The 11,599-nt window shown below is 40.5% G+C and overlaps 1 protein-coding gene across 7 annotated transcripts in view; it reads left to right on the top strand.

The window, feature by feature from the left end:
- Positions 1 to 4,490: 4,490 nt before the first annotated feature.
- Positions 4,491 to 11,599, top strand: part of EIF2AK4 (eukaryotic translation initiation factor 2 alpha kinase 4) — a 119,275-nt gene continuing 112,166 nt past the window's right edge. For all 7 annotated transcript variants that reach the window (XM_024118390.3, XM_028495493.2, XM_024118391.3 and 4 more), the window contains exon 1: positions 4,491 to 4,711. In XM_024118390.3, the coding sequence (XP_023974158.1) occupies positions 4,568 to 4,711 (144 nt within the window). In that variant the 5' untranslated portion in view covers positions 4,491 to 4,567. The remainder of the gene's footprint in view (positions 4,712 to 11,599) is intronic.

Below are 11,599 nucleotides of genomic sequence, written 5' to 3'. Positions count from 1 at the left end.
GCGGCTGGGACCGTGAGCCATGGCCGCTGAGCCTGCGCGTCCGGAGCCTGTGCTCCGCAACGGGGGAGGCCGCAGCAGAGGGAGGCCCGCATACCACAAAAAAAAAAAAAAAAAAAAAGTATTCAAAGAAGTAATGGCTGAAAATTTCCCATATTTGGCAAAAATCGTAAGCCTACAGATTCAAGAAGCTGAGTGAGTGCTAAACATGATAAATCCAAAGAAATCTATACCAAGACACATCATAATCAAACTTCTGGACAGTGACAAAGAAAAAAAATCTTTAAAAGTAGCCATAGAGAAATGCCACTTTACCTATAGGGGATAAACAATGTGAATGATAGCAGAGCTCTAATTGAAACCACAAAGGCCAGAAAGAAGTGGCATAACATTTTCAAGGGCTGAAAGAAAAGAACCACTGACCCCAAATTCTATATCCAGTGAAAATATCCTTCAGGAATGAAAGGGAATATAGTTTTAAAATTTGGGCACAACGACCAACAGTCTGAAAGTTTTTCTTTGGGAAGTTGAGGGTAAACAGCAAGACCAGGAGATGTACTTTTGGGGAGTGGGGAGGTCATGAGGAAGTAGAGTCTCTTCCTTGGAGAACTGATAGAAGGATTTAGGGAGGGCCTGGAGAATCAGGAAATCTTGGGGTGTGCTGACAAATTGTTTGTGAACCCCAGTTACACAAAAACAACCTTACCAGTCTGGATGCTCCAGGAGTTTAGAGGTTATCTGCCAGAAGCCAGTCAAGTACCAGTCTTTACTTTCGAATGATCCAAGACTGCTGAGTTATTTCATGTAGGGCAACCAAATGCAATGTGTGGACCTTGTTTGGATCCTAATACAAACAAAGCACTGTAAAACAAAACAAAACAACAACAACCACCTTTTCCTTTTAACAGATTATTAGAGTATAATTGACATACAATAAGTTGCATATATTCTACAGTTTGATCAGTTTTGATAATGCAACCACCTGTGAAACTATCACCACAATCAAGATAATGAATATATCCATCACTCCCAGGAGCTTCTTGTCCCTTTGGAATCCCTCCCTGTGGCTAATCTCTGTCATCCTGACACCAGGCAATGGCTTATCTTCTATTACTAAGTTTGTATTTTTAGAATTTTATATAAATGGAATCATGTAATATGTACTCTTTTGTCTGGCTTCTCTCACTCAGCATGATTATTTTGAGATTCATCCATGTTATTATTATATAGATAGCATATTTCTTTTTAGTGCTGAATAGTGTTCCATTTATTGTATTGATACATTTCAATTTGTCTTTACCAAGAAACAAGTTTGTCCATCACTTTTGATAAGCATTTGGGTTGTTTTCAGTTTGGCAATTAAGGGCTTATGAACATTCATTTACAAGTCTGTTTATGGACATATGCTTTCATTTCTCTTGGGTAAATAAATACCTAGCAGTGAATAGGTGTGTCATATGGTAGGTATGTGTTTAACTTTTTAACTAAAACTCATGATAGGCCTAAATGTAAAACTGAAAACTATAAAACTTCTAGATGAAAACATGGAGGAAAATCTTTGTGACTTTGAGTTAGGCAAAAATTTCTTGGCTAGGATGACAAAACACGATTCATAAAAGATAAAAACTGGTAAATTGAAGTCCCTCAAAAGTAAGAACTATAAAAAAAAAAAAAAAAAGGGGCTTCCCTGGTGGCGCAGTGGTTGCGCGTCCCCCTGCCAAGGCAGGGGAACCGGGTTCGCGCCCGGTCTGGGAGGATCCCACGTGCCGCGGAGCGGCTGGGCCCGTGAGTCATGGCCGCTGGGCCTGCGCGTCCGGAGCCTGTGCTCTGCAACGGGAGAGGCCGCAGCGGAGGGAGGCCCGCATACCACAAAAAAAAAAAAAAAAAAAAAAAAGTAAGAACTATGCTCTTTGTAAAACACTGTTAAGAGAGTGAAAAGGCAAGCCACAGACTGGGAGAAAATTTTTGCAAATTACATATCTGATAAACGACTTACTTCAGAATATATAAAGAATTCTCAAAACTCAATAATAACACAATTTTTAAAATGAGCAAAAGATATGGACAGAAGATATATGAATGACAAATAAGCACACGAAAAGCTGATTAACATTATTAATCATTAGGGAAATGTAAGTTAAGATACAATGAGATACTACTACACACCAATTACAATGTTTAAAATTTTAAAATTGACAATAACAATTACTGACAAAGATGCAGAGTAACTAGAACTCTCCTAAACTGGTGGGAATATAATATAGCACAACACTTTGGAGAACAGTTTGCCAGGGTTTTTGTTGTGAAATTTTGACTTTGAAATAACTTCAAACTTACATAAAAGTTGTAAGAATTATCCAAAGAACTCTCATATATCCTTCACCTAAATTCCCCCCAATGGTCGACATCTATGTTTGACTTATCATCTCTCTCTTTATTTTCTGAATCACTTGGGAGCTAATTGTATATGTAATACCCTATTACCCCTTACGGTTTTAGTGGAAATTTCCTAATAGCAAGGACACTTTCTATTTGACCACAGTACAATCATTAAACCCAGGAAGTTAACACTGATATAATAATGCTGTCTAATCCACAAGACCCCCTTCAAATTTTGCTGATTGTTTTGATTATATCCTTTATAGGTCCAGCATCCACTACAGAGTCTAATTTTAGACAGCTGGAGAATTTGGAACATAAATTGGGTATTAAATAATGTTAAGCAACTGTTATATTTTTAAGGTATAAGGACAGTATTATGTCCATAAAACGTCCTTATCTGTTAGAGATATGTACTTAAGTGTTTATAAAAAGAATGATATGATGTCTGAGATTTTCTTTAAGATTCACTCCTAGGGAGGGGTGTGTGTGTGTGTGTGTCTGCGTTGAGGGGTGGGGAGAGGGGAGAAATGAAATAAGATTGAATAAGATTCTAAATTTTTTGAAGCTGAGTGGTGAGTACAGGGGGATATTCTATGTAATATTTCCCATACTTTTAATGTATGTGTGAAATTTTTCCATAACTACAGTATTTTAATTTTAAAAATGGAGAAATGGAAGGATTTTAAGAACTGGGGTGATATGATCATATTTTTAATTTAGAAACATTACTCTGGCTGCAATAGGAAGAATGGCTTAAAGTGGGGCAAGAATGAAAGCAGTGACTAGTTTCCCAGCTGTTGAAGTCATCCAGGGAAGAGATGATAGTGACCTGAACCAAGTTAGTGGCAGAGGGATGGAGTGAAGTGGATGAATGGAAGAAATGGTAACTATCTGGATGTGAGAGATGAGAGAGAGGGAATCCAGTATTACTCTTAGTTGGCTTGGGCCAACGGGGAGGGGGTGGTGCCATTTACCTAGACAGGCATCACTGGAAAAAGAAAAGGTCCCTAGGGGAAGGAAGAAGATGGTTTGAAGGGGCCTTGGGTCAAACTAGTGCCTTTGTGTTATCTGGCCACAACTAAGTAGATAGATGACAGCAAGATACTTAAATAATCATTATTTAGCAAATAGTATAAATAATCACTATTTAGCAAATAGTATGGGGGTAAGCAAGGCAGACAGAAGGAAATGTCACTTAAACTTAACTTGAGGTAATACGATATGATTATTCTAAATCAACATGTAGCATTAGTAGCCAACTGAAAATGAAATGTAATGACAACGTCTGGGTAGATAGGTTATTTTATAAACTTGAAAAAATATGATTGGAGACAGGATATAACAGAAAGACCTCCTCAATTCACATTAAGTAAACTGGGCATGCAACATAATTCTCTTCATGGGAGTGTGGCTCATAAGATGCCTGAGTGGAAAGACATTTTTCAGTTGAAATTGCATGGTGGTACTGTTGACCCCTAGGGTAGGCATGTAGGAACAGAGAACATGCACTGGGATGTTGAATCTATGGTTAAGGGGACGAGTTCGAGGGTAAAAAACTGGCGGGGAGGGGAGTAGTGGTCTCGATTTTTACTCCTGGTCGTCTTCTGGGAAGGCTTAAGGTGAGTCAAAGCGGCTGGAAAACCCATCAAAGTCTGCCCTTCAGAGTTTCGTCTCCTACCAATGCCAGAGTGAAGGAGTTCCAGCAGGCACTTCTGTGAAAGAGACTTATTTCGTGAAAACCGTACCCCTTGGCATTATCATTCCATTCTGATGGATTTGATCTCCCACTTCCCTGAAGGTTCCCCCGCTCAGTTCCCCCAGCAGAATGTGGGCTAAACCTTCCCCCAGCCTCGCTCCCATGCCGAAGCTGCTCACGCGCTAATAGCGTTCGTGACACCGCTTCTCACCCAAGAGCCGGCCAGGGGCGCGGAGTTCCGGCGGGGATCCTGCTGGGCGCCGAGCCCCACCCCCACCCTGACCCCGCCCCCGGCTCGACGCCCCGCCCACATGCCCCCTCCCGGCGTGGAGCTCCGGCTGCGATCCTTCCCCCAAGAGCGGAATTCTCCCCATCCCTGACCCCGCCTCCGGCTTGGAGCCCCGCCCACGATCCTGCCCCCGGAGCGGAGCCCGCCTAGAGCCCACCCACCTCCGCAAGGCAGCCTTGCCTTGCCTTGCCCACCGCACTACCATGGCTGGGGGCCGCGGGGCCCACGGGCGTGGCCGGGACGAACCGCCGGAGAGCTACCCACAGCGACAGGACCACGAGCTGCAGGCCCTGGAGGCCATCTACGGCTCCGACTTCCAGGACCTGCGGCCGGACGCGTGCGGACGGGTAGGAACGTGGCTTGTCTGGTCGGGGCTGGCGTGCTGCGGCCCAGCTCCCCTGGCTCTATCTACCCCGGCCAGGCCCGCCCGGCGCTGCCGGAGCCGAACCGCCGACCCCCACCTTAGGATTCTGGAGTCCTTTCATCCCTTGCGATTCCACCCACGCTCACTTTCTGTCCTTGCGCCCGCAGCCGCTTGGCGGTTCTCCAGAACCCCCACCTGGCACGAATTCTCTTACAGCCTTTTCCCCCTGTCGGCTCCAGTCTTACCTGGCCCTGTTTCTTATTCCCACTGACGTTCCATAACTTCCCTGCCTCCTACTGCCCTGCCATTTTTCCTCCCTGACAGCCCTTGAGTTTGATACAACAGCGCATTTATAGGGACCCACTGCAACTTTGGGAACGCTTTGAGGGCTCTTGCACAGATCTTACTGATATCAGCCTTCAGTCAGAAGTCTCACCCTCCCGTATGTGTTCAAAACTATTAACCATGTAATCCCATTGTACTCCTCAGGCATCCTCCCTGTATTGTGCTGTGTGGAGGAACTTTCCTCTGTACCTTTCTCCAAGGCGCTTAGAGAGTATGGAATAGAGTCTTCTTAGCTGTAATGGAGAGGGAGTGTGCTGAGTCCACCCTTTTAAAATGGCATTTGACTTAAAATATTATTTTCCTTTTTGTCTGGAAGTAAGTTAAGGCACATTATAAGCTGCTGATACTGACAGTCTTTCCCTCATCATCCTTGAAGAATTATCTACCAAACTCTTATTTTTATAGTATTATTTAAAAAGTAGTACCTTCTTTCATCTACCTTTAAATTTATTTTATTTATTTTTGGCTGTGTTGGGTCTTCGCTGCTGCACGCGGGCTTTCCCTAGTTGTGGCGAGTGCAGGCTGCTCATTGCGGTGGCTTCTCTTGTTGCGGAACACGGGCTCTAGGCTCACTGGCTTCAGTAGTTGCAGCACGTGGGCTCCGCAGTTGTGGCACGTGGGCTCTAGAGCGCGGGCTCAGTAGCTGTGGCACAGGGGCTTAGTTGCTCCGCAGCATGTGGGATCTTCCTGGACTAAGGCTTGAACCCGTGTCCCCTGCATTGGCAGGTGGATTCTTAACCACTGCGCCACCAGGGAAGCCCCCTTTATCTACCTTTAATTCTGGCATTTTACAACATGTGCCTTATCAGCACATCCGGGATTTTCTGAAGAAATAGGATCTTCGGGAGCTGTCAGGGCAAAACATTTTCCTTCTCACCCAACGTTTTCCTTCCTTCATTAACTATTTATTGTTCTAGGTATTGGGAATACAGTCCAGCACAAACCAAACCAAACCCCCTTCCCTGAGGGAGCTTACTTTTCTAGTGCTTAATTTCAAGAGTTATTTTTAAGCTGAAATAGTAAAAATATAAATATTCCCCTTATACAAGCTTGTAATAAGATAACATGTAACTTTCTGGTTATCTGGTAACTTCTCTGTTCCCAAACATTGCGAACCAGGAAGTCGGCTCATGAAGCCAAAATACCTGTTGCAAAGTGTACTCTGGGACTCAATACAAAGTTCCTAAGACTTCATTCAGAGACCGTTTATTTACTTTACACAGCTTAATTATCTGGTCCTAAGACTGCAAGAAAACAGAAAAGAAAAAGGTACTGCTGTAGGTAGGGATACTGATAATCTCAGAATTTATAGCTGGTGGTCTTTATAACAAGATAGTAGAGCAAACAAAATCAAAAACTGTAATAGGCAGGTAGAAGGATTCAGATAGCTGTACCCTGAGGTACACGGGCAAATAGCCTTAACACTTTGCTAGGCAAATAATTGGTGGTCATAAGGATGAATCAGAATGTAGTCATTCAACATAGAGAACAGACTTGTTGTTGCCAAGGGGGGGTGGGTGGGGGAGGGATGGACTTGGAGTTTGGGTTTAGTAGATGCAAACTATTACATGTAGAATGGATAAGCAACAAGGTCCTACTGTATAGCACAAGGAACTATATTCAATATCATGGGATAAACCATATTGGAAAAGAATATAAAAGAGTGTATATATGTGTATAACTGAGTCACTTTGCTGTGCAGCAGAAGTTAACACTGTAAAATCAACTATACTTCAATTAAAAAAAAGTTTTTAAAAGTTTTTTAAAAAATGTAGTCATTCAACAAATACTTATTACTTGCCAGTCTTTAGGGAAAGGTTATGCAAGCCCACAATCCTTTATGCAAAACCCTGAGGCCTGATACGTTTCAGAATTCAGAAGTATTTGTGTTCATGGCCACATGTGCACATTCCATACTTACCTAATACCTCACTCAGTGTCTGGAGCAGCATGCAGAATCAAACACAACAAACCATGTAAATATTCAAATATTCACACTCAGTGGGATGGATAAAGACTATTAATAGCCTTATGTCAGTTCAGGCCAAATTTGTTGCCAGTAAGTTCAGCTCAGAATTATTGACCTGAGTCAATAGGTTTTTTAAACATCTGAAGTTTTTTAAACTTCTTTTTGGGGGATGTGTTATAATGTAGATTTTGGTTTAGTAGCATATGTATGTTATTTATAAATAACATTTTGGAAGTACATGCTAAAAATTCTTTTACATACTAAAGTTTGGACACCACTAGTTGAAAATATAATTTCCTCGAGTTATAAATTTATTGTTAACTTAATTATCTTGGCTAATTTTCTGTCAGCCAAAGGTCTGCTCATTTATAATTTGATAGCTATTGCAAACCTCCCTCCTAAAGCCTTGCTTTTGTCTCTGGGCCCACCAGTATTTTCCTACATCTTCACCAACACTGTAGTGTCAGACTTTTTCATCTTTGCCAGTAGATAGATGAAACATTTTTACTTCTTTAGTTGTAAATTATGAGGACCACCTTTGCCTGTAAGCCATGGATTTTTTTCTGTGAACTGTTCAGTGTTGTTTGGTTTATTTTTACATTCTCTTGTCTACTTTCTTATTCATATGTCAGAGCTATTTATATGTTAATTTATATGTTAAGAAAATTAGCATTTTGGGTCAAATATTGCAAATATTTTCCCCTAATTAACCATTATGCATTTTGATATTTAGGTAATTTATGCAATTTTTAAAAACTTTAATATAGTCAAAATGACCTTTTTTTTTTCATTTTATTGTTGTTACATGGTCCCTGTGGTTTGTTTTTTTCCCTGCTCCAGTGTTACCAAAAAAATGAATTCTTCAAGACTTTCTTTTAATTCTTTCATGACTTTGTTTTTAAACTTCCATCAAATAAATATAGAAATAGATTTTTATTTTCTAAAGTTCTTACCTCTGTCTGAGTATGAATCTAGGCTGCCCACTTTCACCCCCAACTAGCCAGTTAGACTAACACAGATGATTTTTTTCAGTCTTTTCCACTAATTTGAAATACCACCTTTACATTGTATGAGAGTAGGCTGGCTTCATAAGGACAGAATCTCTGTATTTGTTCACACGTACATGCCTAGTGCCTGGTAAAAAGCTCTCAAAATTTTTTTATTAACTGAAATAATTCCCAAATGTATTTGGGTCTATTTAGAAAAAGAGATACAGGGGGAAGTCAGTGATTAAGGCATTAAAATCTAATTTCTTAGATTTTACTATCATCACTTTTTTTTGCAGGGAGGGGCATCTTCACAGACTTAAAACCAAAGACTTGCCCAGATTATCTAGCTTGCACATGTTACTTTATTGCTAGATTTGTTGTTTTTTCACACAGACTAGTTTCTTCCCCACATTATAGCATATGAGAACGGAGGCAGGTAAGAAACAAGAGGCCATGCTGAGCCAAGTCTTGCCATCAAAATGTAAGGGGGATGTGATGAGCAGAATGTAGGTAACAATTCTAGACCAAACACCTGAAAATGGTTTGAATTGTGTAAATTTTTCTTTTATGTGCTGTGGTTAAAAACACATGGCATAAAATATACTAGCTTAACAATTTTTAAGTGTATAGTTCAGTAGTGTCAAGTATATTTACATGGCTGTGTAATGAAAAAATTGTGTTAGTATTTTTTTTAATTGAAGCATAGTTGATTTACAGTGTTGTGCCATTCTCTGCTGTATAGCAAATTAATTCAGTTTTACACATAGATACATTCTTTTTTTAATATTCTTTTCCATTATGGTTTATCCCAGGAGATTGGATATAGTTCCCTGTGCTATACAGTAAGACCTTGTTGTTTATCCATTCTAAATGTAATAGTTTGCATTTACCAACCCCAAACTCCCAGTCCATCCCTCTCCCTCTTGTGTTAGTATTTTTAATTAATTTCCCAAACCTCGTCCTCACTCATCTTGTAAACCTGTAAAGTTTAATCGCAGGCTGTCATTAACCTTCATGCCTTGGAATCAAAAGATTTGCTCCTATGTGGAATGGCTGATAAAATTCTCAGTTTTTTATAGTCTTATCCTTCACTCCAGTACTTTTAACAGAAATAGACATATGCTTACATCAGTTTATTTTGGGGGGCCTGAGTGTGAGGAAGTGCCCAAGAAAACCACGTTCAGACTGAGAAACTAGGGTTTCTGCCAGTGTTGGCCGAGCGCTCTTCCAGGTGTTGTGCACTGGGCTGAAAAGAGGGTCCCCTGGGTCAGTGTTCCTCATCCTGTGGGGTGTATTAAGATCTTTGGGTTTTGTTTCTTGAAGAGCTAATGTTTTTAATTTTTTTAATTCTGGGGGGGATTAGTCCAAATGAGCATTACCTCTCTTATGTTTTAGGACTGAGTTTGTGTTACTCTTTCACTTTTTATACCTTGAAGATTTATTTGGTTATTTGATAGTACTTCAGGAGAGTCTCCAACTTCATGATCTCATTGAGAAGCGAATTTAACTCATCTCTCATTGTAGCGTGCCCTTCTCTCCATGACTACTTATTATGCTGCCTTCATGTCACTTGCATTTTCAGTCTTCAAAACAAATCTTTTTCCTCATGTAGAATTTTGTATACTTTGTAGCTACACATTCTGCATTGTGTTTTCCTCTCATTAGGTGCTCTCAAAAAATTTTGGTTACCCCTTACTTTGAGTTTTTTTACCTACAAATATTCCAGGAATTCATTATTTCCTGGTGCAGGTTAAATCAAAGATTTTATCAACATTGAATTCTAATGACCATTTATCTTCTAAAGGCATGAAGGAGGTCTTACCCAATTCTAATCTTTAGAACATCTTGATTGTTGATCTTTTTAATCAAGTCCTGTTCAGCTCCAGGAGTCCTTGAATGCCCTAATATGAGCTAACACTTGGTATCCTAAACATGTTTTGCATAAAAGCATCTTCACATGTTGGAAAGCCTCCCAGTTCGCTTGAGAGAAGCCTGGCAAATATTCTGTTCTTACCTCTGAAAGCACTGTTCCCTGACTGTCTTTTTTTTTTTCCAGTGAGCCTGTACTGGTTAGGATTAAGTTTAGCTACATATGACAGAAAACTTAAAATAACAAACTTTATTTTTTTACATGTAAAAGTCTGGAGTCTACGGCTTTTTCTGAATTGCTGTTCTACCATCCTTAATGTGCCCTTCGTGGTCTAAAATGGCTGTTTGACCTCCAGTCATCACATCTGCATTCCAGCCAGCTGGAATGAGAAGGGGATGAAGAAGTTTCATCCCTTTCCTTTGATAAAATTCACTTCCTAGAAATTGCATATTATAGTTCTTTCATCTTACTGGCCAGAAATTAATCCAGTAGCCACACTGAGCTGCAAAGGCATCTGGGAAATGTATCCAGCTAAAAAATCAGGGATTCTATTAAAAAGAAATAAAAAGCAAGCTTACGTATTTTATATACATAGTTGATTGTGTAATTCATGGTGCCACATGTAAGGTTCATGTTATAAATTTCTATTAGAATTTAATGTTGCTAAGTACTTTATTACCCTTAGGAGAATTTTTCTCTTTTCTCTTTTCTGATAATGCTGCATTGCTCTTTTTGCCCTGGCTGCCTGGACATTCCAAGGGAAAGTCAAGGCTCAGTCACAGCAACTCAGGGTTGGCATTAACAAGGGAGGGCTGATGGAAAAGACAGATTTGGGAGTCAGAATTGGATTTGAAGTCCAGACTTGTTGCTGTGTGTTGGTGGGCAAGAAACTGAAAGTCTGAGCCTGAGCCGCCTTGTCTGTAAAATGTCTGTACAAAGAAGATTGCACCTACCTTGCAAAGTTGGTCAAGTGTCTGGACCACATGCGTATATGTTCCCTCAGCCTCCCCTTTCTCATGATATATAGATAATATAAACTGCCTCAAATCCTTTTTGGAAAAAGCATACATAAATAAGGAAGAATGCAGTATTTGGTGAAAAGCAGTTGGTTGAAAGCATACACAATTTTAGAAGAGCTATCAGATTTCTTCATGTCAAGATTTTCACTTGTTATCTCAATATTCGAAGTATCCCCTGCTCAAGAGGCCTCCCCTGACCTGCCTGTCTGCGTACCTTCTCCTCCTCCACCACCATGTTCCATGACTTGGCTTTGTCTTCTTTACAGCACTCATCACTTTTTGAAAGCATTCATTTGTCTTCAAGTCTGTGCCAGCTAGTTGGGTTTGTGTCTGTGTAGATTTGCCTCTGAACTCTCAGTCTCTAGGGCAGCACTCAGAAGGTCATCAGCACTCAGTGACATTTGAATGAATGGAGGCTACATGGGACATTTCAGGTCACTCCTTAGAGAACTTTGAAAGGAAATATGTACTCTGTCTTGCAGGTTTTCGGGGTTTTTTGGAATTTTATTTATTTTTTTATACAGCAGGTTCTTATTAGTCATCCATTTTATACACATCAGTGTATACATGTCAATCCCAATTTCCCAATTCATCACACCACCATCCCCACCCCACCGCAGTTTTCCCCCCTTGGTGTCCATATGTTTGTTCTCTACATCTGTGTCTCAAGTTCTGCCCT

Source organism: Physeter macrocephalus, chromosome 11 (genome assembly GCF_002837175.3).
Source record: "Physeter macrocephalus isolate SW-GA chromosome 11, ASM283717v5, whole genome shotgun sequence".
Taxonomy (NCBI): Eukaryota; Metazoa; Chordata; class Mammalia; order Artiodactyla; family Physeteridae; genus Physeter; species Physeter macrocephalus.
The sequence above is the reverse complement of the archived record's forward strand: the minus strand, read 5'-3'. Positions and strand labels throughout refer to the sequence as shown.